The 27,701-nt window shown below is 35.7% G+C and overlaps 2 protein-coding genes across 5 annotated transcripts; one reads left to right on the top strand and one right to left on the bottom strand.

The window, feature by feature from the left end:
* The first annotated feature begins 1,476 nt into the window (after positions 1–1,476).
* hap1 (huntingtin associated protein 1) lies at positions 1,477–23,756 on the top strand. 3 transcript variants are annotated; one of them, XM_007240133.4, is made up of 15 exons: positions 1,478–1,852; positions 9,799–9,875; positions 9,987–10,103; positions 11,438–11,535; positions 12,058–12,166; positions 12,475–12,553; positions 12,739–12,869; positions 13,781–13,855; positions 14,088–14,299; positions 15,622–15,837; positions 16,014–16,333; positions 16,494–16,688; positions 17,319–17,421; positions 19,312–19,364; positions 20,736–20,825. In XM_007240133.4, exons 1-14 carry the CDS (start codon positions 1,720–1,722, stop codon positions 19,343–19,345), a joined length of 1,899 nt encoding a protein of 632 aa, XP_007240195.3. In that variant the 5' UTR covers positions 1,478–1,719; the 3' UTR covers positions 19,346–19,364; positions 20,736–20,825. The 3 variants fall into 3 exon arrangements, with proteins under 3 accessions (XP_022525394.2, XP_007240195.3, XP_007240194.3); XM_007240132.4 differs by lacking the exon at positions 19,312–19,364 and having other exon boundaries at positions 20,736–23,756; XM_022669673.2 differs by lacking the exons at positions 17,319–17,421; positions 19,312–19,364 and having other exon boundaries at positions 1,477–1,852; positions 20,736–20,906.
* Positions 23,757–24,316: 560 nt separating this feature from the next.
* Positions 24,317–26,988, bottom strand: LOC125782282 (uncharacterized). Of its 2 annotated transcripts, XM_049465864.1 has the most exons (3): positions 26,773–26,988; positions 25,461–25,697; positions 24,317–24,554 (listed from the first exon to the last, which is right to left on the bottom strand). In XM_049465864.1, the coding sequence occupies exons 2-3, from the start codon at positions 25,687–25,689 to the stop codon at positions 24,484–24,486; spliced, it is 300 nt and encodes a 99-aa protein (XP_049321821.1). In that variant the 5' UTR covers positions 25,690–25,697; positions 26,773–26,988; the 3' UTR covers positions 24,317–24,483. The 2 variants fall into 2 exon arrangements, with proteins under 2 accessions (XP_049321821.1, XP_049321822.1); XM_049465865.1 differs by lacking the exon at positions 26,773–26,988 and having other exon boundaries at positions 25,461–26,433.
* Positions 26,989–27,701: the final 713 nt, after the last annotated feature.

Here is a 27,701-nt window from a genome sequence, read left to right as displayed (position 1 = left end):
ATATGCTGAAAGTGTTGCTAGTTTTGTGTAAGATGCAAGAAAAAATTATTTCCTTCCTTACTCTGGTCATTACCTTGCACCAGTTCTCTGCCCAATCCCTCTGAGCTCTCCTCCTCTTCCTCCTCAAGCTCTTCTTCTGCGGCACTGTACATGCAGTATCCAAGCTAACACTGCTCTGCAATTAATTAATTTCACTAAGTAGTGTAATAACATGTAATAAGTAATAAAACAGTAACACTAGTACTAATATAAAACAAACATTTTCTTTTTTCGCGATAACGATACTTTTGGCGATATGAAGAAATTAAAAATGAATTAAGAAAAATATTTCAAGAATACACTCCTGCAACAAAATGAAAACAAAATTTTATTATTGAATAGGATATGATATGGCACATTCCTAACTGAGATTTTTATTTTAGAATTTGTAACAAAAGTCAATAATACAGAATGTCATAATCCTAATAATGCACTCCAGATATCTTCATATACCCAGGATTAAAGTAAAATAAATGATACAGGACAGATATAATCTGTCTCTAGTAGATATATAATGAAAAATGAGAACAGTTTGAATTTTTCTTTTGCAAAAAACAGCAAAAAAATTATATCCTGATGTGATAAATAGAGGTGGGTGATATGGCACGATATTTCAGGGTATAATATTGTTCAAGATATTAAAAAATGTTGGCGATATTATTGCGTATGATACGAAATGGCACACCCCTACTTTCAACAGTCATGATATTGTCAAATTTGCTCATTTATATTTATTTGTTTTTGTTTATTGTCTATTTGCTAGTAATAATGAACTAGATATGCTGAAAGTTGCTAATTTTGTGTAAGACGCAAGAAAAATGCAACGAAAATACTAAAGAATAAAAAACGTAAATATTAAACAATGCTGCCTTAGATATTGGAACTTTTTAAGTGTATAATTTAATATATAGTTTAGCTATGTACATGGAGTTTATATAACATATATAATTATGTAATGGTGCTAAATTGTAAAAAATATTCCTTTCTTTATGTACCTTTTTTTTTTTTTTTTTTTTTTTAATAACCTTACTGTAATACATGATGCTCAGCACTGTACTGAAATGTGGATCTGGTAAACAGACACAATTACACCATGTGTTTTGGGTGGGGAGGGGTAGGGGTGTCTGTCACGCTCTTTGCTGCACTATTGCGTCCTCAGATGGGCAACACACGCAGCAGACTGGAGCGTACCATTAGCCTTGGGGGTGTTCCTCAATAATATCACTGTAATCTTTTTTTTTATATAAGATATTTAAACCTCCCCACCCAAAGCTGTTATGATGGAAGGATATAAATAAAACTACTGACACATACCATTTTTTTTTACTGTAGTAATCCTTCTTGACTTTACCTTTACCCTCCCTCTCCCCTTCCTGGCTTTGCTCTTATCTCCACCCATGGCTCAGAGCAGCCAGGTGAGTATCAGCAGGCAAACTGCAGCTGAAGCACTGAGAGGATTTATCATTAACGACATTACATACACACATTCATCTAGTGTGTGTGTGTCAGTGTGTACTGACAAGCGTTAGTGTGTGTAAGTATTCAGCAGGAGTGTATGAGTCAGGGAGTTAACTAAGCAAACCCAGGCTGTAGAGAACAGAGAAGAGGAAGGTTGTGAAGAACAAAACGAGGGATTATTGGAGAGTTAAAGAAGAGCAGGGATTTATTGAGGAGATAAACATGGAAGTATGGAGCAGCTCGGGCACGGAGGAGAGCGAGCAGGAGACCAGTGGCAGCCAGGGCGAGGAAGAAGAAGAGCCTGAGGAGGAAGAGAAGGAGAGCACAGAGGGATTGTGCAGAGAACTGGTGCAAGGTAATGAGTCAGGAGTCAGAAGGGATATACATTTTTCTTGTGTTTTTTTTTTTTTTTTTTAAGCATTTTTCTTGCATCTTAAACGAAAAATTGCCAACACTACACATCAACATATCTAGTACATAATTTGCTATGAAAAAGGCAATGAACGAAACAAAAATAAGCAAATTTGACAATATAAGGAGTGTAAAAAGTGTCGTAGTGAGGTGGATGTGCATTCAAATGTGAAAAAGATGTTGTCTGACCAGGGGTACCAAAACTTTGCTTCCATATTTAGTCTCTTCATAATACAGGAATTGTTTTCTTTAGCAGGAATTTAATTGTATTTGGATGTGAAACACAAACATAGTGGTGCTTTGCATCAGTGACACTGCGTGCACTTGTTCATTCATTACAATGCACCTATCTTACTTGGTCTGAATATATTTTCTACTTGTTAATGCGCTTTATCTTTTGGCATATATATATTCTACTAAAATGACAGCTGATGTCATCTCAAGCGCATCACTAGACTAGAGTCGATTGCAAATTCACAGTGTGTGTGTGTAGGTCAGTGGTGCTGATGGAGGACACTTGAATGAAGTCATTGCAGCGTCTGTAATAAAAACGCACATTCATTCATTCATTCATTTATTTATTTATTTATTCACACATGCTCAGAGGGTGTCTGCATCTCTGAAGGAGATCCTGAAGGATGACCCATTATTTGTATGATTAAAATTAGGCAGTTTCCATTTCAAGATTTCTCAGCATCCACTGAGAGCTTTTTATGAATCGTTTGGATTTAAGGATGTAAGACATTTTATGTATAGAGGGTGGTGCTGGGCACAAAAACCATTAAGATAACAAATCAGATTATATAATGATATGAGGTCAGCCGGTTTCTTAACGGTTGAACACATGCAATTTGTTTAACCTTGAGCTGTTGTGCAGAGTGTAACTAAGAAAGTGTAGTTTTTGAATTATAGATTAGGAGCTAGACTTGCAGTCAGACTTTATAATCAAGGATAGAGGTTGCCTCCTCCTTTTTTTTTTAAATTTTGTATTTGCAGATTTGAAAGTATTGTTTTAGTTGCAGGTTGTAGAATTGTGTTTGTGTTGGGATCTTTTAAATTAAAATAATTGGTAAGATTCAAATACTCAAAAATTAGTCTCACAGCTAGAGCTACAAAGCTATAAGCTATAAACTAGAGTATTTTACTGTTCTTTCTCTTGTTGTTGCTTCATGAGAGGTGAAGCTCATTTTGTGTTCAACTAATGATTATTTTCAACAAAAAATGTATCTGCCAATCTTTGTTTTATTTGATTTATTGCTTGTTTGAATTAATATTAACAAGTTAGTGGATTTTTCTTCTCCACCAGTGCCAGTTTTAAACTAATTTTCATGATATGAAAACCATTCATTTTTACACTACAGTGTTATATCACTGCAACCCTACTCACAACACCTTTTAATTAATTATTGGGTAGTGCATAGTATGAATGTGATTTTAATCTGAAAAATTCACTGATAGTGATGGTGTGACCACAGCTATGGTAGTAATAGTAGCTTACAGGTTTTTTTTTTTAATTGTGCAAATTACAATTATTTGAAGTGAGAGTTGAATATGATGCAGATTTTATTTTACTTAAATATGATAGAGCTAAAATATAAACTTTCAAAATATTGAACTTACAAATTTTGAATCTAACATCTAAAAAATGCACATTATAATACATTTCAAATTCTCACCATAATATTATAGTTTAGCGTTTTTTTAAATATATATTTATGGAAAAATATTTGTAAAATGTGTCAAAACTTGCAAATGCCTGTTTAAATGTTAAATTAAGCAAACGAACTTTAATAGTTGTATGTTAAAATGTTAAGAAATGTAGTTTATTTTTAAAAAGTGCAAATATAGATTCTCATTGAGATACTATTGCAGAACTGAATAGCTGAATATGATGACAATTTTTATATATTTTTATATATATTTATATATACTTTTTAATATGTAAGAAAACAGATTTGTAAAAAAAAAATGTACCAAACCTTGCAAACCTGTTTACGTGTTAAATTAAGGAAACAAACTGAAAAAAGTGTATGATAAAATGTTTAGAATTGTAGTACATTCCTTAAAAGTGCAAATATAGATTCTCAGAGAGAACAGCTAAATATGTTGACAATTTTTATCACATGTCATTAATATGTAGCATAATCTGTGCACTGTAAACACACTACCAGAGCCAGTTGGATTTACTCTTGTTTTAGGCTCTGAGTGACGCAGTTAAACTAAACCTGACGGAGCTAAATTCAACCAGGTCAGTATGCGTATTTTCAATCCAGAGAGGTCACAGAGTCATTTTATGTAGGGCTGTTCTTAATTGGACATGGAAAACCGGCCCTGTGAGGGTTAAGATGATCTCAGTAGGGGCAGGTCATGTTGTGGAAAAGCTGAATTACAGTGTAGATGCTACTGTACCGCTAATTAATGCAGATAATGGGGGCTAATGGGATTGTGGGGGTACTATTAACAATCCATGCTGTTACCATGCAGTTTTTGGAAAGCCTTGCGGGGGGGTTTAAGCTATTATCTTGTCATCTTTACAGTCCATGCTGTTACTGTAGTATGTTTCAAGGTGTAGTTGTGTAGTGTCTGCTATTAGCATGCGTTTTTAAGTTGTAGCCTTGTTTTTGTATATAGCCCATGCTGGTAGCATACAGTTTTTTAAGTTCTCTTATAAGTGTTTAAGTTATTGCATAGCCTGTTCTGTTAGCATACAGTTGTTATATTGCGAACATGTAGCCCATGCTGTTAGCGTACAGTTGCAGCTTCATTATGTTTTCAAGTTGTAGCATTGTCCTCTCATATAGCTCATTTTGTTAGTATTACAGCTGGGATTTACCAAATCGTTTCGATTCCATAGTCCACAGTGAGTCTTTTCTAACTGCTGCTGATGCAGCAATGCCTAGTAGCATCACAGTGCGCTTGGAGGAAAGGGCAGCGACTCAGTTCCAAAACATCAGCTCACAGACGCCTTGTGCTGCGCGACATCATCCTTTCGAGTAATAAGGGGAAAGAGCGCCATCTACCCACCCTGAGAGTGCAAGGCTAATTGTGCTCTCTCAGGGCTTCGGCAGCTGATGGCAAGCAGCATGACCAGGTTTTGAATCAGCGATCTCCGGACCATAGTGCTCCAGTTTAGATATGTTTCAGGTGTTAAAACAGGTTTTACTTTGAAAAAGGGATTGTGGCAAAATTTTTATTTGGAATTTGGGAAAATGTTGTCTGTAGTTTATAGAATAAAACAATGTTTGTTTTATTCAAATATATACCTATGAATAGCAAAATCAGAGAAACTGATTCAGAAACTAAAGTGGTCTCTTAAAATTATCCAAAAATAATCCAAAATATTTCAAGGTAAATGTAACTACAGCCAAACAAGCTATTGAGGCTGGGTGAATCCTAACAACCGACATATTTGCTATGCTGTGATAGCAAAGCTAATGCCATTATATTTACAATTAATGATCCTGCTTCACCTGCTTTACACTGCATACACACTCCTCCTGGCCTCACGTGATGGACAGTCAGCTTTAATCTGTTTTTCCTTTGTTCTCTTATCCAGACCTTTTAATATTAAATCCTCTATCGTGGGTTATATTTTATAAAGCCACCAAGCACTCATTAAATTTAAGCTTTGTTCATTTGTCCAGCTAAGACATAATCCCTTCAAATGGAAATAGGAAAGCAGGTAGTAATTGCTCTGTAATTTACAATAGCTTACTCTAATGTGTTTTAGTGTTTTGGGTCACGCCGGAACTGAGGGAACAAATGTCTAGGTCACGTTCATTTTTGTAGTCTCTAAAAACTATACTCACGTGCACATCCGAAGGCTTTTATTCATTTTATTAATTTACATTTTCTTTTACAAGTTATCCTGTTCTATATAAAGTTCTGTAAAAAAAAAAGAATAGACCGCTTAAAAGTGATGAGTTTCTTTGATTTTACCAAATTGAAAACCTCTGGAATATAATCAAGAGGAAGATGGAGTGGAATAAAGACAGTTATACAAAAGCAGTGTGTAAGGCTGGTAGAGGAGAACATGCCAAAATGCATGAAAACAGTGATTTAAAACCAAAGAGTTTTTAAAAACCAAATATTGATTTCTAAAATCTCAAAACTTAATGAATATGAACTTGTATTCTTTGCATTATTTGAGGTCTAAAAGCTCTGCATTTTTGTGTTATTTCAGCCATTTTTAATTTTCTGCAAATAAATACGTAGTTTATAGAATACAACAGCAATATAAAACCTATACCTATACATAGTGAAATGAGAGAAACTGATTCAGAAACTGACCCTGTTTTTTTTGATGCATGCTTCAGTTCATAGCTTTAGGTAGAAGATCTGTTATCACAGACAGGAGTTCACACATGTACAGACGACAGCTTGGGCATCTTTGCACTACCTGCTGTTTTTTGGTTAGACTACAGGTACAACATGGCCTCATTCGTGAGCAGACTCAGCTTTTATAGTCCCCTCCTCTCTCTCTCTCTCTCTCTCTCTCTCTCTTTATTCTGCATCACCTCTGCTGAAGGGTAAATGCTTGATTTAATGTGGACTCTGCAGAGCTGTAGTTCACTGATGCTTGATTCTCTACCAAAACGAGGAGCTGTCTGGCACTTTCGTCCATTTAGTAATTGGTTGTAAAATACTTTATGTTCAGCTGAAGGATGTTCCTGCTGCTGTAGCCCAGTCCCATTTATTGCTGTTGATGAAAAGCTAGTCACGAAAATGTATAGCATACACCCAGACAGACATGTCTGTTTTTAATACAGTGCTACCTGAGGGCCCAAAGATCACCAGCATCTAAAACTGATTGTCTGTCTTGTTCCTTGTACACATGGGTTTTCTTTAGATTGTCTGATATTACGTACGATATTACATACTGATGGTGGGATTTTTAAAGTCTTCACAGTTTACATTGACAAATATTTTTCAAAAAATTCTAGAATTAAAATCACGATTGTTCAGCGGAATAAAATCAACTGTGTTAATATTATCGTAAGTCTTGAGACTTGGCTCACGCAAATAGTGACGTGAACAATATTAACAACCAATAGGAGAGCTACGGGAAGCCACAAAGCAAGCGCAGCAACGTTTATGGAACTGGACATGGATGTGACTCTGGCTTTATTTTTTGCGCTCAAAAGGTGCTTCTGATTCTGCTCCATTGTTAAACAGCTTCTCTTCCTGTTGAACTCCACCAGAAGCATGATGGGAAATGATTTAAGTAAGAATCTAGTTGCAGTCTTGCAAAAATCCTACAAGAACCCCAGACTTTGCTCAATTTTAGCCTGTGTCTGTGAGTAAAAAGTCTGTGAGTAAAAAGTCTGTGTCTAGGTCTGTCACAATATTTGCAATATCATTATTGTACTATAAATGAACATGACCTCAATCATTTTTGATAATCGTGATATCGTCTATTGTCTTTATTTATATGTTTGTTCACATATAAAACAGTGAACAGTATTTAGCCAGTCATGCTTTAATAACTGACTCCATACACACAGTGTGGACTAAAGTAGGTGAAGAAATAAGTATATAATTCCCTAAATAATTATGATAAATGATTCATTCAAATTTCGCTGTCTTTAAAAGGTGTATAATTGCTTTTTTAATGCTATTCTTTTATTCTTTTATTATGGAATTTAATGTATTAGTCTTAAAATTACAAAAATAATGTGTATCCCAATAATTTCTGGAACGATATATCGACCACAAAACTTTTTTTCTGTGACTAAAAAGTCAGTGACTTATCTTTAGATGTTGTGAGGGTTTCAGACTTTATTAAAGGTCTTTTAAGGGTCATTAGTTGCTATTTGCACATATTGCAACAGTTTTTATTAGTACCACTTACTTTTCCACCCATTTGTTGCCCCATCCCAGTGTGAAATGTCTTACTTGTGTTTTATTTTCTATTGTGAATAAACTATAATCTGAGAGATTTACATTTATTTACATTCTACACAGCATATTTACATTTTGGAATTTGGGTTATATTTTGTCTTGATATTTTTGTTTTTTTTATGTTATTTTTGATAATATTAATGTTGCTTTAATGCTTTTGTAAGCTTATTTATCTGTAACTGTTTTGATATTTTAAACATTTGTGAAGCACTTTGTGTAAGATCTGTGTGTGAAAGGTGCTATACTTCTACTTACACTACTACTGCTAATAATAAAAAATAAAATAATGTGTTCAGAATCTAAAGATCTTTACACTGTTATATGGAGCCACTCTCTGCTGTTATCATAATGTATTTAATTCACTAGCACAGAAAACATTTTCATGCCACTATGTGCAGCATCATCATGACGTGAATGTTTTATTCGTTTGTGTGTGTTCTTTCGTGACATAGCATAAATCAGTGCAGTAAACTGAACTGCACTGTAATCCTGTGCTGTATCTTTATCTTATCACTGCAGTTCAGGCGCGCTCTGTTTGTCAACTGCAGGCTTGATCTAGCACACAGATATATTTATCAGACAGACAGAGAATGGCAGACTTAATCTGCTAATGAAGATCTTACTAAGAGGCTCAGTGCTAGGAATGGTCGGATTGATTGTCTAGAGGCGTGTCTGTCCTGACCAGGATGCAGAAGGATCCAATAAAATGCAGCATTTTTAAGCACAGGAATCTCAGCAATCTGAGTTTGTTGTTTATTAATTGCTTGACTTTCTTTGCTTTACATATTTATATATATGTGTCTTTATTTATCAAGATTAAGCTATAATATGCAAATCAATGTGTTTAGGTTAGTAAATAGGAGTGGGTTTTATGGATATTGTGTGACATTCCACAATGACAATGGAAGTGATTTATTGTGTCCCTCATCACATCAGTAGGTTCAAACTGATCATGGAGGAATGTGTTGATGGGATTTAGAGTTATAATCTCTTCACTCTTAATGAGCAGGCATTTAAACAGCTGTGGAGCTCAATTTGGAGCTGTGAAATTCCAATTTATAAAAATAAAATCTGAATAAATGTACCTTTTTTAGTAATTTTATACTGCTTTAGGGAGGGACAACTGCTTATTTCTTTATTTTCTACGTTCTACATTTAATTTTAAAGACTTTAAAACAGTTAAGGGACGCATTTGGAATTATGTAGTAAACAAAACATTTTTGGCCTCCACAGTCCCCTAAATTAACTGAGGTGGGTGATTTGAGGTGATTTGGAATGAGCTGGAGCTTCACAGCATGAAAGAAATGCAGCAGCTACAGGAACTCTGAGAAAACTATTCCAGGTGTCTCTACCTCATGAAGACACTGAGATTAAAATACCAAGAGTGTGTAGATCTGTCCTCAAAGCTAAATGTGGCTACTTTTACAAAACATATTCAGTTTTAACACCAGAGTTTTTTTTTTTTAACAAAATAATTCTTTGTGTCCCTTTATAGCTTTAATGTCTTCAATATTAAATTTACAATGTAAAAAAATAAAAAGTAAAGAACACACATGAAAAGAGGTGTGTTCAAACTGGTACTGTAAATTGAGTGGGAGCAACACAGGCTACATATCTTTAAAAAAAAAAAATAATAATAATATTTAATCAGTTTTAGCTACAGAATTTAAATTTCTCTCTGGGATCAATAAAGTATCTATCTATAGCTCATTTACTATGGTCTTTTAGAGTTACAGTTTTTGCCTGAACTCCGTGGTCATAAGATCAGTTTAGTCCCATACGTACGCACATCTCTGAGTTTTGTCTCCTCGTGTTTAATACGCAGTGGTCCACATAAACACTTTTCTTTCTGAAATGTATCTCTCCTAAAACAAATTCTAACTACATCATGTGTAGATGTGTGTTTTTCCGTGTTACACATGTGCTCTTACCCTGTTAATGGCTGTACCCGTTCACACTTCACCTCTCTGTGTCTCTGCACCTCCACAGTGCTGTGCTCTGAGAGAGTGGGTCAGGTCACCAAGACGTACCACGACATTGAGGCTGTCACACATCTTCTGGAGGAGGTAAGAAACGAGGAGTTGCTTGAACTGGTCTTACAGTAGATCTAGGGTCTATATAGAGATCTATAACTGAATGTCCAGTTATCTAAATGTCCAATTGCTTTTTTTATGCAGAAAGAGAGAGATCTGGAGCTTGCTGCGAGAATTGGCCAGTCGCTGCTGAAGCAGAACAAAGCCTTGACAGAACGCAACGAGCTGCTGGATGAACAGCTGGAGATTGCGAGAGAAGAGGTAAATGTCTCTAGGGCTGCAACTAATGATTATTCTGGTAGCCGACTTTTCGATTAGTCGACCAGTCAACAATTATTTCTGCCATGTCCTCCTTCTCTAAAAACAAAAGAAAAACATCTGAATATGAGACTTAAAACCAATTTAAATGTCCAGATGTTTTTTTAAACATGAAAGGTACTGTTATTTAAATAAATATGTAAAGTAAATATGTAATCTGTTGTGTTTGGGCACTTTTGGAGTTGAGTATAAACTGTGTGAGTTAGACATTTACCCATCTCCTATTGTGTTTCTATCCCCAGCACTTTGTGTAATGGGGTATAAATTAACAATTAGTCGACAAAAAAAATAGTCAAATATATCGACTGATCATTGCAACACTAAATGTCTCATGGACTCATGCACTTCGTTTCAGAAGTATCTGAAAGTGAACTTAAAGTATGTTTTGGCCTCAGGAAAAATGGGCTGCTGTAAATACAACATGAGTGGTTTGTAAGGCGAAATGATCTGTTAATGTGAGCTAAACTGCAAAACTGTATTTTACTGACGCTTGTCTCTCTGCCAAAATGTAAAGCTCCAAAAGCCCTGACACATTGGGCACTATGACAGTAGCTCATGAAATGTGTTATGGGCTCCTGAGTGGTTCAGCTGTCTTAAGCATTGACTCCATCACTTAAAGACAACCAGTTAAGCCCCAGTGATGCCACAGTCATACGTCGCTGAAAATTTCAAAGAGTATTTCTGGCTTGACTCTTGTTGGGTGGGAAGGATGGTCCTCCCTCTCCCCCCTTTCTTAATGTAATACTAGCCAGTGCAGGTGCTAGCTAATATAACAGACAGTAGTAATTGACATAAGGGCTCTCCTTCAAGTGTGTTGAGCTGATTCAGATGCTTTTATAATCCCAGCAATGATGCAGTTGTGCATTAGGGAAAGTTTTACTTTGATATAAATACAACCTGTTGTGTGTTAAATTAAATCGTAAGGAAGATGTTTGAAGCATTTGTGTATGAGAGTTGGTATTACTTGCCTCTGGGCTCCCCCAACAGTCCAGAAGTAAAATATATGCTTTGAGCTACCAATGATGGACACACTTTTCACTTGCATTTTACAAGCTAAGAGACCCACACCAGTCATTTAAAAGAAAAATAGCCATTACTAGATTTTGCACAAATTTCCAGAGCAGCATAGTGCAGTTAACAACATGCAGAGCCCAGTGTAGCAAAGATAGCTTCACTACTCTTTCTATTTCTATTATATATTATTTCTTTCTATTATAGGTTGGTGGATCACAGTGATTTTAAAGCTGTTATTTTAATGTTGGGTCTTTCTGTTGTAGATCGCTCAGCTGCGTCATGAGCTCTCCATGCGAGATGAACTCCTAAATCTGTATGCCAGCACTGAGGAGATCGAATCTGCAATGGAATCACGCTCACCGTGAGTAAAACACACACACAGGAAGATGGATAATCACAAGCCATCAAACCAAGCTGAACTGCTTAAATATTAGCACCAGGAGTGGCAAAAAGTTATCCAAAAGCTGTGTGTAAGACTGTTGGAGGAGAACATGCCAAGATGCATAAAAACTGTGATTAAAAAACAGGGTTATTCCAGCAAATATTGATTTCTGAACTCTTAAAACTTTATGAATATGAACTTGTTTTCTTTGCATTATTTGAGGTCTGAAAGCTCTGCGTCTTTTTTTTATTTCTCATTTTCTGCAAATGAATGCTCTAAATTACAATATTTTTATTAGGAATTTGGGAGAGATTTTGTCTGTAGTTTATAGAATAAAAAAGCAATGTTAATTTTACTCAAACATATACCTATAAATATCAAAATCAGAGAAACTGATTCAGAAACTAAAGTGGTCTCTTAATTATTTCCAGAGCCATATATACATAAATGCATATGTGCTTGAACAGTCTATTTAAATTGTGTCTGTTGCTTCTGTTTTAGAATCAGACGCAATGAGTCATCCTCTTCTCTTACCAACTACATCCATTACGACTTCCTACAACAGAAGCTCAAAGGTCTGGAAGAGGAAAACCTCAAACTACGCACCGAGGTCAGTTTAATCATAGCACAGATTTCAAGGGTTTCTTTGTTTTGCAGGGGTCCCCTTTTCCAGTCCTAAGGGGCCACAGTTTAGTAATTTAAAAAATTTCCTGCTTAAACAAATCCCATGTGACTCTAAATCAGCGGATGGCCCATTAGATAGGAAAATCACCACACACTGTTGGGCTGTGGTCTTCTAAGAACAAAGTTGTGTAATTCTAGTGTGTACTGCGGCCCACTTTCAGTACTTATCTTGATATAAACTTGTAGAGAGTAATGTAAGAGCTTTATAATATTTTTATTACTTTATATTTGTAGGCTGATGAACTAACATCAGAGACCACCATCTATGAGGAGCAGGAGCAGCAGCTGATGATGGTGTGTGTTGAAGAGCTCTGTAAGTAAATCATCATACTTTCACAATAGGCCCTGGGGATCTTCATGTAGTATCATGTCGAATATCAGTAGAAAGTGTAATGTAGACACTTCTAACACCACAAATCAATATCTCCCTCTCTCTCTCTCTCTCTCTCTCTCTCTCTCTCTCTTTCTCTTTCTCTCTTTCTCTCTCTGTTTCTTTAGCATCAGTGAATAAGCAGGTAGTAGATCTGTCAGAGGAACTTGCCCGGAAGGTGGAGGACTCTCTGCGGCAGCAGGAGGAGATCAGCTCTCTGCTTGGGCAGGTTGTGGATCTGCAGCAGCGGTGTAAAGGGGTGAGCAACATTCATAAGCATGAAATTCCTTTATTTTTATCCTCCATTTATTTCAGATATTGCTTGCTTCTTTATGTAATTACAAGAATCCCAGGAAATTTTAAGCAAATAACATTTAAGGTTTAAAGATATAAAGATACATAAGATATGATACATAATAATACAAACATAAATTGGCTACATAAATTCCTAAAAAAAAAGGCAAAGTGATATCTTAATTTGAATAAAAAACATACATAACAAACTTATTAAATAATTTTGGTTTCTTTGGTGGTGTGAAATATTGTGAATGATAAAAGAATTGTCAAGATAGATTACATAAATAACATATAAATTAAGTTATTTTATTAAATTAAAGCACATTTTCATTTGTGACTATTGAATAAATAAATAAATCAATTTAATTAAAATTGACTTATTATATTTCATACATATTTGTGATTTTTAAGTATTTGCAACATCAGTGCAGTAATTACAGAGCTTATTATCCTAAATTAAAAAAAAATAAATCTGTGCACCAGAAAAATACATACAGATTTATAAGCTCACAATTACTTGACTAAAACTAAATAAAAGGGTATACGTGATTAAATGATTTTGTGTTCTTTGTTTTAGTGAGTAAGTAATAAAAAAAGTAAGTAATAAATTACAGATCAGATATTGTACAAAATAAAAGTCACAAATGGTGCAATTTTTCATCAGTTATGTGGTTGTGTAGACATCTTTAAATAAGCTTAAAGTAAAAAACATGTAATAATAAATTACACTTAAATCAAATATAATATATATATATATATATATATAATAGTGTAGCTTTTAGTAAAATTAACAAAAATTTGACTTTACTGAATAAATATCAGTTATGTTTTTTATGCGTAATTGTTTGTTCTGTTATCCTGTTCTTCCTGCAGCTGATGAGAGAAAATGAAGAACTGACCCAGCACCTGAGTGCTACACGAGAAAACCAGTCACAGCTCAAAACAGAGGTGAGACCTTCTTTCCTCACTGCTATCATCAGTCTTATCAGTTTTTTACAGATCAGCAGAATTTCTTCTATTTTCCCCCCTTGTTTTGAACATGACTGTGGCTAATAAAGCACTAAAACTGCTTTCACAGCAGCTGTTATTGCTGCAATTACTGTATAGGAATGTATGGCTAATCTGTGGCCTATATACAAGTCCATGCCTGACTCTGGACCTCGTCTCCCCCTGTCTGCAGCTCAAGGACCTGCAGGAGAGGAACTCGGAGAGTGAAGACATGCTGCAGGAGGCCAGAGAGGAAATAAAGAACCTGCGCAATAAGAGCCTGCCCAACAGTACAGTGCAGCGCTACAGCTCAATCGCTGCTGTGTTCCCCATGGACTCACTCGCTGCAGAGATAGAAGGAACTTTCCGCAAGGGCCTGGACAGCCCAGCTCCCTCAGAGTACAAGTCAGTCATGCAGATGTGTACCGTAGCTTGGTCAGCTTGTTTATTTAAGTTGCTGTGTAACAAATAAGCAAGCTAGGCTCGTTCACACAGCAAGTGAAAGTGGTCCTGATGTTTATTTTTGGGTTGTTCACACAATTTTACTTATATCTGACACTCATCTGACACTGGTTGCAATGTCTAACTGATTAAAGCATTAGAGCTTAGATCAGGAACAAAAAATCCAGCGCGAGCCCATGCACGTATAAACTGTATAAACTGGTTTTGTGAGCCCGAGTCCAAGTTCGATTAAACATGAAATTTTTTAACTAAGTAGAGCATTAAAACTGAGCTTTTTAAAATATTTTTGGGCTGTTTGAATGGGTGAAATCCATTCAGAATGATGTTAATTAACACTGCAACACTGAAGAAGCATAGACTTTTTATTTAAGAACAATGTTTATTAAGATCTGATCTCCCCGTCTGCTCTAATATTAAATTAACAATGTCTAAGAATATAAGACACTTTCTGAACAAACATTTTTTTAAACATATAAGACCACGCACTGCACTCTCATTAAACCAAAATAGACCAAGAACAATAACATAAATTACAGTTTACTTCTACTCTAATATGATAACAATGTTTAAGGATGTAAAACACTTTCTGAACACACAATTTATTTTTATTTTAAGTATATAGCCTTAGTGCAAAATACATAAAACAACAATAAGGCTGCGTGATTATAACCTTCTAACTTGTGCGACATTTTATTTAAATCACAGTTTGATTTGTTACTTTGCTATATTGTGATTATCACTACAGAATTTTATATAAAATAAAAATAGCATTAAAAAAACGCCCGAACCGGCCCGAGGAAAGTGGTGGGAAAACCTTGGGTCGGGCCTCAGGTCGGGTTGGGTTCGTTCAGAGAATCTAAGCTCTAACGTGCATGCACAATGATTCATAATAAGTTTCAGTTTCATCCTTGCCAGAATCACATAATCTAATAAAAAAACTATACAGCTTGCTCCTCCTTATTTATTAATGTTGTCCATTTACCTTCTTCTGGTGGCGTTATTTTTTTTTACGTGTTCTTGTGTGTTTCTCACTGCTACACACTGTGATTTGTCACCTATGATGTAAAAGATCAGATTTGGGCCACTTTTACCTGCTTTGTGAAATGTAGAAGCTTCTAGCTGTTACTCCAAGTTACTCCAAAATTATATTTTTAGTTTACTGATTGGTAATGTGCTCTGTCTCTTAATGTACCACATAAAAACATAAAAAAAATGTAAAAATCTATTCTAGGTTTCTCTTTTGACTTGTGGCCTTGTGTCAATAGGGCCCATCCTTGGCGTGTGTTTGAGACGGTGAAGGTGGCAAATCAGGTTGCTCGGCTGCGCTCTCAGTGCCAGTCCCCCCAGGTCCCGGGTTCTAACTCCGCCTCCTCGCGGTCCAGTCGAACCAGCACACCACGCACCAGCTATTACGGCTCTGACTCAGTCAGCGTCAACCTCGAGGACAAACATGCGTCTTCAACACCATCACATGAGCAGAGGTGAGGCCTGTGTTATATTAGTAAGTAGAGTATCAGGTAGCATCCCATACATTTTCTTAGTCAGAGATACGTCTAGGGACACATATACATACATAATTATTTTAAACTACTTTTAAACTAGTATTTTGTATATATATATATAAGTAGTATATATATGTGTTGTTGTGGCTGTGCAGCTGTGCAGAGTCGAAGCGTCTGGGTCAGCCGGGAACTCCAGGTGGTCAGGATCTAGAGGAGGCTCTCCGTTCGCTCTCTGCACGACAGGAGAGCCATTCTTCTGAGCGCCCGTTCTTTGAGGTCGAGCGGGAGAGAAAGCTGAGGGCGCTTGGGGGCAGTGGGAGTGGCAGCGTGGGCGTGTCCAGTGGCTTTCTCACGCCCAATGACAGCCTTGCTTCCACAGGAACAAACTACTCAGGCAGCTCCCATCATTCTTCTGGTTCGTCCAGCTCCCGCTCCTACCTGCCTGAGCGCTTACAGATCGTCAAGCCACTGGAAGGTGAGGAAAACTCAAGTATAAACACACACACACTCACACATGCACAAACACACACACACACACACACACACACACACACACACACACACTTGAAGCACCTTTAAAGCATTCCAAAAAAGCATTTAACCACAAACATATTTATATTGTATCTGTCCTGTAGGTTCTGTCACTCTGCACCACTGGCAGCAGCTAGCAAGGCCCAACCTTGGCGGCATCCTGCACCCACGGCCAGGCATCCTAACCAAAGACTTCAAGGAGCTGGATGTGGACTATCAGCATGTTTATAACCTCAATGACCTCGAGGAGGACGAACCTGACCTGTCTAAACTCTGCAGCCCTTCTCATCACGCTATGGGTAAAGACTGCAGTCTTTTCTTCATTCTCATAGTTTTTTATATCCAAGATTTGTAATTATTTTACAGCTCTGGGAAAAAATAAGAGACCACTTTAAAATGATGAGTTTCTTTGATTTTACCAAAGTGAAAACCTCTAGAATATAATCAAGAGAAAGATGGATGATCACAAGCCATCAAACCAAGTTAAATGCTGAGCCAGAAGTGGGATAAAGTTATCCAAAAGCAGTGTGTAAGACTGGTGGAGGAGAACATAAAAAACAGGCTTAAAAACGAGGGTTATTTCACCAAATATTGATTTATGAACTTGTTTTCTGTGCATTATTTGAGGTCTGGGAAAAATGTTGTCCATAGTTTATAGAATAAAACAACAATGTTCCTTTTACTCAAACATATACCTATAAATAGCAAAATCAGAGAAACTGATTCAGAAACTGAAGTGGTCTCTTAATTTTTTCCAGAGCTGTACGTTGTAAATACATATTAGCTTCCTTTTCTTCGCTCCATTAGTCATTTGCTAGTTTTGTTTCACCCTTCATGTTGTTATGAAGTACATTCGTGTAGTACATGTTCACATGTATTGTGAATAGTGTGTCTTAGTGAGTGTTTGTGTGTGTGTGTGTCTACCTCAGTCAATTCCCCTGGCCCCAACCTCCCCCACACCAGTCCAACCCAAACCATCACCAACTGCCAGGTCCTCCATCCCTCTCTCTTGCTGCCATCCATCACCACTAGGTAAGACACCATTTCATCTCATGCTACCATCGCTCTAGATCAGTGATCTTCAGTCCTGGTCCTGACGCTCCTTCAGAGTTGCAGTGGGTGTGTTAAAGCAGACATTCTTCTAAAATGTGCTGGGCATAGGGGGCACCAGAACCAGGATTGAAGAGCACAGATCTAGATGCCCTAGATGCCTTACTCTCTGTTATTTCTTTGTTATAACTCCACAAATTTTATCAGATTTTATCAGTATCAGATTTTCAGTTGGCAAGGAATTCTAGGAATTAATATTATTGCACCTGTGTCAACATTATAAGGCACATCTTTACAGCCAGTGTGTAACTGTAATAATGTGAAAATCCAAGCAAATCACTTCTGATTTGTTTAGTCTTTAAAAATAGAAGGAAAAATAAAATATTCTGGGAGGAACTGTGAAGCATGGGGATGGAAGCACTGTGTTGTGGAGCATTGTATTTTTCTGGAAAAAGGGATTAGTGGACTTAAAATAGATCATACATGGATCATGTAGCAAGATTATTTAGAAGTGCTGAAGCAGCACCTCAAGCCATCAGTCCAAAAACTGAAACTTGGACAATGATCCTAAGCATTTCTCCAAGATTTTGACTCTTTTAAAATGGTAATTTTCTTATCACAGTCCTGTCCACTCACATGTAATTAGTAATTTGTGGAAAAAGCCTAAGAAGTGTGTTAAAGCATAGAAGCAGGTCAGATTAATTGATAAACAACTGTAGGTAGGTTTGCGGTTTTTTTTAGTTAGCGCCATCTAGTGGCTGGTGTCTAACTCTCCACATCTGATATATTTCATGGTCCACAGCAAGATGTTCACCAAAACTAAAGTTGGATTAAAAATAGGATTATTTTGGCTGTAAAAAGTAAGTATGATGGGAAATAGCCACCTTTAATTGATTGAAATCTGATGGGGTAGATAAAAACAAAAAAATAAATTAGGCTCCCTTAGTTATTATTTTGAAACGACATCTTGTGCATATGAAGTATACATTCTAACTTAATAATTTAAAATGAAATGTGTGGTGTTGTAAAAAACTGTTTTAAAATATGTTGCTTATACATTTATATAACCTTTTGACCTCTTGATGGGTGAGGGAGAGATATTAGGGTAACTTTCTGGTGTTTTGCATCCAAACCTCCTCATATAATCCACATAGTTAGACAACTAATATACATGTCATATGTCATTAAACATACTAGTGCATCTCAAAAAATAGAATATCATTGAAAAGTTACTTTATTTCAGTAATTTAGTTTAAAATGTGAAACTCGTATATTGTATAGAATAAGCATTTTTTTTATTTTATTGTTGATTATTATGGCTTACAGCCAATGAAAACCCAGAAAGTGTCATCAATCATGGTGTAAAAAATCTTACAGCACTTTATGCTTCCCTTTTATGGAGATGCAGATTTCATTTTCCATCAGGACTTGGCACACTGCCAAAAGTACCAATTGGTCTTATATAATATTCTATTTTTTCAGATTCTTGGGTTTTTATTGGCTGTAAGCCATAATCATCAACAATAAAAGAAATAAACGCTTAAAATAGATTACTCTGTGTGTAATATATCTATATAATATAAGAGTTTAATTTTGAACTGAACTACTGAAATAAAGTAACATTTTAATTATATAATTTTTTTTGAGATGCACTAATATGTTATTATGTTTTGTCCCATCATTCTCATCTCCATATAACCTTCATGTCTTGTTCTTATCTTGGCTAATGCTCCAACTGCATTGCTAGGCTATTGTGAGAAGTTATGTGCTTCTTTCTTCGGTATATTGGATATTATAATTACAATATAGGTAATCCCATTGGCTGTGCTCAGTATAACACTTTTCAATCTGGATAAACTTTCTCAATGACAGGAAGCGCTGGTCCAGACTCTTCCAGCAGCTGTAATTAAACCTACCTCCAGAAAGTAAGAACCAGTAAGAATCATGTCTGAAAAAGGCACTGGAACACTGCATCAGAGCTGCATCACATGCACTAAAGTCACCAAGATAACTTTAGAGCTCTCAGACATGAGGCCATGCCCACGCTTTTAGCAAGCTAACTAATCAGCATGAAACATGTATAGAATATAGCACTAATACTAATCATTTTATACTATTTCAGTATGTGTTGCCACAATCACACTAGACTTTTGCATTTGTTTGTGATGCCGTGCAAAATAGCCATAACTAGGACCTTGACTGGAAGCAATTAAAAAGAAAAAAAATGCTAGCTAACTTGTGTACACTACACAGTAAAATCACAGAAATGTAATAATACAGTCTTTTGACAGACTCAGCCTGTGGTGATACACTATTTTATTCTCTTATTAGTTTATTAAAAACCAGTGTGGAAAAACATTGTGCTTAGACACATCTAGCATTGCTTTTATCTCTGTTTGCAGAGGATTGCACAGCAAACGCAGCTGTGCTATTGGTTGTGGATGTGAATTTGCATGTCACCAAAGTTGAATTCAACAAGTTTCCCATGCGAAATGTGTTTACTTCGGAAGATATCTACTTTATTTTAAAGCTTTCTACATAGAAAATTACCTCATAGAATTACCTCATAGAATTACCTCATAGCATTGATAAGATAGTATTTTCTTTAAAGCAATGCTTAAAAATGTATGAATGTCAAATTCATAAGATGATCAGGATGTATTATGAGATAAAGCACTGGCAGCTTTTACAGCAGAGCTTAAGCCTGCATGTTCTTATGTGAACTGTGTGGTTCATCACAAAAATCTGAGCGGGATTTCCAATGTCCAATTTCCACACTCAGGGCTGCCAGGTATAGAGAGTCTCAGGCAAACAGTGTGGAAACATGCAAGCTGGCTATTTTGCTGAACAGGTAATCACTGAGCTTCAGTAAGGTTGCTAACCATAGTTAGGTAACTTACCACCACCACTAACATAGTACAGATGGGCATTTTGGAGATTGAAATGTACATATTAACCAATCAGCTACAGAGTAAAACTTGTCACTGCTTGCCTTACATGTGTGTCAATATGGCAACACATGTAAGCTTCGCATGTGGGGCAGAAAACTCTCTTCAATGTTTGGAAATGGACGCCTGTTGCTATTTTGAACACTTACTTGCATTTATTACAGATTGTTCCTTTGTTTATTGGTTTAAACTAATATTTGTGTATGTTTTTTTTTTTTTGCTGATCTAAAGCATTTAGTCTATTTTTGATACTAACTACCATGCTATGCATTATTTGACTTTAAGCTCATCTTCTTTCAGTGTCTCACCTACCATTTTTCTTTTGTTGTTTGTTTTTGTTGTCCATAGCCTTCACACTCACAGCTTGCCCACTGGTGGGAGCTGTGAGCATGTAAAGACCTCGTCGGATCTCCGGCAGTGCTCGACGTATCCTGGACACTTCCATAGAACTGTCATGTCTACCACACCCTCCCTAGGTCTCCTCCAGCTGCTTAAAGATCGAGGCATCTCTGCTTTAATTCGACCCAGCTTGCCTTCCATATTAGCAGGACCTCCTACCGGCATAGCTTTAAAGGACGAGGGGAGCAATGTGGGAAAGGACACTGGAAAGGAAAACAAGAGGAACATTTTCAGCTTCAATCTGGTTGAGAAGCTTCAGAGCCTTGGTCTTCAGAAAGTGGTGGCCAGAGGATTTATAGACTCAGGAAAGGAGGGAAGTCAGTCAAGTAAACCTCCCTTAACAAAACGCTGATTTGGTGAACCGTCTTCCAGTTCTTGTCCAGTAAATCCAGATCCGGTTTCTTATCCAGCTTTGTGTTGTTCACACTTAGTGTTCACACATTGAAAAGCCATATCCTTTAATTTGATTATGAATTAATTTTTTAGGAGAACTCTTTCGTTTTCAAGGATGTCCCGCTAAAAATCTGCAGGACGGACAATAGCCAGACTGGTTTTGATCTGGAGATGTTTTTACATTGCTGTCGTAATGTAATCCTGTGTAATTTATGAACACTCAAAAAGGGAATACCTGTTCTTTCATTGTTATTTAAGACCTCACCCCACATTTTGTCTGTCTGATTTTGTGTACTGGTCACCACCATTATGTCACCATGTGTCTTGATCTGTAGGAGCACTAAATAATATTTATTAGTGTGTGTCAGCACAGAGAAATACACTAAGTCTTCTCAATGTAAAAAGTTGAGGGGTGTGTAGAGCTTTCCTTAAGGCCAGTAAAATATTTATTAGGCATATTATTATAAAAATCCCCATTAGCTCTTTTTAACAACAATCTGTGCATCGTGTGTTCTTGCTTTTAGAATTACTGGATCTTCTGAGCATATTGTTCAGTATGTCTAGTCGAACATTTCACACTTTTTATATATCTAGTCACTTTTAGAACTCATTTAAATCACCGTAATTCACTGTAATGGACTGCAAAGGTGCTTCAGAATATACTTGAAGCTTGAGTTGTTCGTATTGTTTCTTTGATTGTATTGTTTTCCAATTTCCAATTGTTTTGTGTTAAACCTGCTGTATGATGGCATGCCATGTCCAACCAACTATTTGCACATATTGAATATGGAGATTTTGGAGATACCTCATCCACCTCATTCATGTCATCCATCCACTTGATTCACTGTAACAGAACAGTTTAACCTAGGGATGCACTAAATAATCAGCATGCATATTAAGTAAAAAAAAAAAAAAAAAAAGTATAAAAAAGAGTATAAAAAGTAATTTATGCCAAACAATGAAACCTTGTCTTTGAAGACATTTAAAAGAAAAATACATTTTAGGCTATTTAATTTATGCAATAGTTTAATAAAAAAAAGGTGGACAAATTTTATTTAAAAATTATTTCAGTGCATCCATAGCTTTATCTGTACTTTAGTTTTAGTTCCTAGCTTCAGTACTTCTGCATAATATGACACACACCATTTCAAAGACACACTATCAGCTGTGTTTGTTGGTATTGTGAAATGATGAGTATATATACCATAGAATCTGTAAGTAGAGACATATTACACTGTTACTCAAGGAATGGGATGCAGAAAATTGCTTATATTATGGGGAGGGGGCCACAGCACACCCAGATTTTACATTAATTTAACTGCAGCTGCTTATTAAAAAGAATAATCTAAGCGTAGTAAAGATCTAGATGTGCTTGTGTTCGATTGGTTTTTGGTTTTAAGTTGATTTTATCTTCTCAAACCTGCAGTTAGCCAATTCATGTTCCTCACCAAAAATTCCAAAAGGACTTTATAGGGCATTTTCACACCTTAAAGTCTGGACCAGACTCTGATTTGTGGCTCCTTTCACACCTGCTATTTTGGTTCAAACCAAACTGAGACCTCTGAAAGTCTGGACAAAACAAAGAAGGTGTGAAAGCACCCTAAGAATGGAACAGCTCAAATAAAGTAAAAAAAAAACAAATACTACAGCAATATGCAGCATATAAATATATATATATATATATATATATATATATATATATATATATATATATATATATATATATATATATGCTTCTAAAACTACAGTCCTCAAGAGGATTTCTGTATTAATACTTTGTATAGAAGAGGCTGCAGTCAGTCTTGTTGTGTTAGTACTACTGATTGATTGAGTGCTTTTTTTTAATACAAGGACTATCAAAGATAGTTATAAAAATATGGAAAAAGGTTTTTGTTCATTTTAAACACTTATAAACACCCAATGCCCTCATCTTCTGTATTGTGTATTTTTGTACATGTTTATATTTCAAACTCCAAACGAAATGAAAGAGATTTGATTTGAAGATTAAAAAAAAGACTTATGGGGAACTCGGTGAAAGCAGTGGGTTACAGTGAAAACTGTACCTAAAGGTGGCCTACTGTATAAGATTAAGTTCTCAGATTTTAGTGAATGACAGTGATATATTTTTAATATGGGAAATAATGTGGAGAGTGGAGGAGCTGTGATGGTACCGTTTGTATGGTGTTGAAGTTCAAGTGATGAAGATGATGAATGAACTTATTGAGCCCCTGTTTGTGGTAAAGTAGAGAAAAAGTGAAAGTAAAAGTAAATGAAAAACCAAACCCCGCCACACACAATCACTGCATTTTCATCTGTAATTAATTGCATCTGTAATTAAGCAGTAAATGGTAATGATTTAAGTTGGCCAGCACCGATTAATGATTGTATGTTTTCTTTCATTGTCTTAATGTGTTCTGTAAAGACATTGGCACTGTTGCTTGTTGTTGTCAAGCATTAAATGAACAACTGGGTTCTCTGTAATTATAAAATGTGTGCTTTAGTGAGTCACATGTACTGTAGCATATGTAAATTAATGTACATTTACAGTTCATTTTCAATAAACACAAAGCAAATTCATGTGTTTTTTTACTATAGAGATTATATACAATATAAACTTAGCAGAAAAAATAAAAGTCTGAAAATGTACAGCTGATTCAGATTTCTTTACAATTACACAGCAAATTTACCATTAATTTAACACTAGCAAATTAGCTGTTCAATCAATAAGCCTATGTTTGTTTTTTGGTCAATCATTTATTTAATAACATAACACGTTTTCAGTACTTTCTCTTTGACACAGTCTAATTATTTAATAATAAAAATTATATATTTGCTGTTTAATTGTTCTAACTTTCATTTTTAATCCATAACCTAAAAGTTGCCTGAATAACATAAAAGTTTTTTTAATTATTTTACCTGAACTTTTTGGTCAAACACGATGCCACCAGAACTTCTGTGCTATGCTAAGGTTTCTGACCATAAATCTTTTACCTGACCACTAGAAAGAGTCAACTATATATTTTTTTAATCAAGTCTGTCTATATTATAGATTGAGAATTAAAAATATAAGAATTCATAATTATGATAATTCCTTTTCTAATGGAACTGAATCAATGCAAGAGACCAACAAAATCAAATGTTTTTTCACATTGCAAAACATATTTTTATTGGCTTAAAATACATTGTGTAAAAAATAACAAACATTCCGCTCTTTGCAGACGTGAACATGGGCATTAGCAAAACAAACATCAGAAAAGTGTAAAAGTTTCAGGTGCATTTGAACATTTAAACAGAGAGCTTGGCTTTAGTCCGTACTCCTGCGTCCAAAGTCCACCCAGCCCTGATAGTCTGAAATGCACTCACGTGGAATTATCTCTGTGGAAATATAAAAAACATATAAATTACTTGTTTGACCTTCATGAGAGATTCAGAATGTGCTCTTTGCTATTTCTCAAAACTGAAATGTAGATTCATTAGTTGTACTTTCTTGAGCTCACATCAAGCTGCAAGTAAGGCACCGTGGGTAAATTACCTGACAAATTGAGTAATAAATAAATTTTCTGATACTGTCACTTTATTATGTCACACAATTGTAAATTTTACAAACAAATTACTAATTAATTTTAAACTATTTGTAATAGTTAAGTAATGTATTAATCTCAATTATTATTAAATACAGTGGTCTCTATGATTACTAAATAAATAACTGAATTCTCTGTAATTATGAAATGTATGCTTTAGTGTGTCCCATTTACTGTAGCATGTAAATGAATGTACATTTACAATTTATTTTTAATAATCCCAAAAAAAATCCCAAACAAAACACAGTGGTCTCAAACCAATTTTGAAAATATATATAAAAAAATATTACATATTACATTTTTTTATTTAGTCAATTCAGTTATTTTATACATATATAAAAATACGATAATCTAATAATAATTGAGTTATATCTACTAATGTTTGTTTTGTGCAGTAATTGTGCCAGGGTCTCTAACTTCAGCTTTTTCATATAACGTTATAATAAATAATTAAAAAGCGAATTTCAGTAAAGATTCCTTATTACAGCAAGAAACTACAACTGCACTGAGAAAAATGGATACAAATATCAAACAAGAACGTAACTTTGCTTCAGTCACCAACTGAGCATATTAAGAAAGATTCGTTTCAGTCGCGAATCACTGATTCGCTTACTTAAACGCTCAATCGGTTTACACGGGAAGGTCTAATGAATCGGTTCAGTGAACTGAATCAATCTCCTGTCCGTGACTCCGCTCTTACCTGCTAAAGCCTGCAGGATCTGTTTGGTGATGATTTCGCGCTGATCCTCAGCCAGCCGCTCCGTCCTCTCCGCCTGCAGCTCCGGCTGGAGGGAGAGAGCCGTGCCCGGGTGGGGGCCTCTCCTCCCCGCCTGCTCCTCAGCCCCTCTCGGTGAGTGGGAGAGCGGCGACCCGCCACACACCAGCACCAGCACCGCCATCAGCATTAGCGACAGGAGGGGAGCTGCCATAGTCTTTACTGTAGACAAAGTGAATCTTCTTCACATAAAAGTGATATAAACACCACAGAACAGATTAATGACTAATAACTGAACCCCACAGAACAGACTAATAACAATACAGATACATTTGAAAGGATTTAGACCAGGGGTGTCCAAACTGCGGCCCGTTTCCTTTTTTGGAGCGGCCCGCGAGGTGTTTTAGAAATAGAATGAAAGTCGGCCCGCTGTTAAGCAGGTTTTTATAATGTGAGATTCAAAGTTTGAACGCTGAGAGCGTGCGCATTTCTAGCGCAGAAAAACGGGCCAAAGAGTCTAAAATCGGAGAGAGTGCGCAATTTTTTAGCGCAGAAAAACGGGCCAGAGTCTAAAAGCGGAGAGAGTGCGCATTTCTAGCGCAGAAAAACGGGCCAGAGTCTAAAAGCGGAGAGAGTGCAGGAATCAGGAAAAACATATTATTTAAAGTGGTATATTTCATTATTTGTTTTATTACAGAGTGTGGCCCGTGACTTCAAATATATTTCTCCTTCTGGCCCCCAACAAAAAAAGTTTGGACACCCCTGATTTAGACAGTATAATTTGCCCTTTCTATGATTAACTTGTTGAGTAGGTTCAACCCGAAGAGGTTTGTCAAATATAAACATAATATGACAGAAAAGTTCCGTAAAGATTCATTATTACGGCCAAAAACTACAACTGCACCGATTAATCTAGGTGTTGATAAAATTGGATACAAATATCAAACATGAATCCTTTTTTACTTCATATTTAAAAAAAGATTCGGTTCAGTCATAATTCAGTGAATCATTTAATTAATCTCTCGAAACATTTACACAGGCAGCTCTAATGAATCGGTTCAGTGAACTGAATCAAACTCCTGTGATAAAATTCAAATAAAATATAAACACAGAGCAGATTAATGACTGTTGGCAAGCTAACAATATATATATATATATATATATTTATGAAAATTTAAACCGTATAGATTACCTTTTTGGTTTAACTAGTAGAATGTAGAAACTGTAACATGTTTTTAACAGAGATTTATCTGAAATTAAACCCTTAGCACTGGTGCTAATTTAACTGCTAATTTACCTGAAAGAAGCAGAAGCAGGAGTGGTGTAGGCAGTCTTACTGTTGTGTCGTCTGTGTTCAGTTTATCTATCCTGTTATATAGCAGACTCGTACTGGAAGTAAAACTGTACCAGTCAATAAATCTTCACTGGTTGAAAGGAAAAAAAGTGTAATGTTACCAAAATAAACCACCAAAGCTAACGTTGCCAAGTATAAATGGGTCACCTGACCTCTGGGTAGTCCATACATCAATAATAGCTAAGCACACAGAATCACTATTTGACACTTGCTGTATATATTAAAATAAGTTTATAAATGTCTATATTTGACAGTACATTTAATTTTTACTGAGGAGAGAAAAGATACAGTTTGAGTTTCAGAGTAGAAAACACTAGCTTTAAACTCTGATAATGCACTGATATACTTTTTAGTGCAGTTACTTTAAGCCTCCTGTATATCTGAATGACATAATGACAGTAATGGCGGTGCATTTTTATTGATTGATTGAAGCGGTAATAAAGGATTAAATGGTTTTACTGACGTAAACTTTCTTGTATTACGTACAGTGGACACTGAGTCTTGTCTTACAGAAACTCAGATCTATGTACATAAAGATTTTAAGCAGAAATGCGTATCTGTACGGTAGGTCTCAGTGTGTGCCAAGAGCAAACAATTCAATACAGCCTGTCTCACTTCCAATAATCAGACGCAGAAGTCTAATTCAATTCCATGTGTTTGTTGTGGTGGGCATTTTAAAGCTGAAGGTTACCAATGACTACATGTATTTTGGAACAAATACAGTAAACAGTCTAGGGATATATTCTAATCAGTATAATGCTTCAGAATAATCAGTATAATTCTATCAGGCAAATACTTTATCCTGACATAAATACTGATGAAAGTATGCCCATACTTTGAAAGATCTTCCTCTAAAAATGAAATTTCTACAG

The sequence above is a fragment of the Astyanax mexicanus genome, chromosome 16, assembly GCF_023375975.1.
Source record: "Astyanax mexicanus isolate ESR-SI-001 chromosome 16, AstMex3_surface, whole genome shotgun sequence".
Classification (NCBI taxonomy): domain Eukaryota; kingdom Metazoa; phylum Chordata; class Actinopteri; order Characiformes; family Acestrorhamphidae; genus Astyanax; species Astyanax mexicanus.
Note: the sequence above shows the minus strand (reverse complement) of the source record. Positions and strands in the feature narration are given on the sequence as shown.

Excerpts from the sequence above, each read along its gene's own strand:
- LOC125782282 (XM_049465864.1), bottom strand. The coding sequence starts at position 25,689 with ATGGCAGCTCCCCTCCTGTCGCTAATGCTGATGGCGGTGCTGGTGCTG. Across the intron at positions 24,555-25,460 it reads GATCCTGCAGGCTTTAGCAG|AGATAATTCCACGTGAGTGC; the intron begins GTAAGAGCGGAG and ends ATATTTCCACAG.
- hap1 (XM_007240132.4), top strand. The coding sequence starts at position 1,720 with ATGGAAGTATGGAGCAGCTCGGGCACGGAGGAGAGCGAGCAGGAGACC. Across the intron at positions 9,876-9,986 it reads TCACACATCTTCTGGAGGAG|AAAGAGAGAGATCTGGAGCT; the intron begins GTAAGAAACGAG and ends TTTTTTATGCAG. Across the intron at positions 14,300-15,621 it reads CCAGCTCCCTCAGAGTACAA|GGCCCATCCTTGGCGTGTGT; the intron begins GTCAGTCATGCA and ends TTGTGTCAATAG.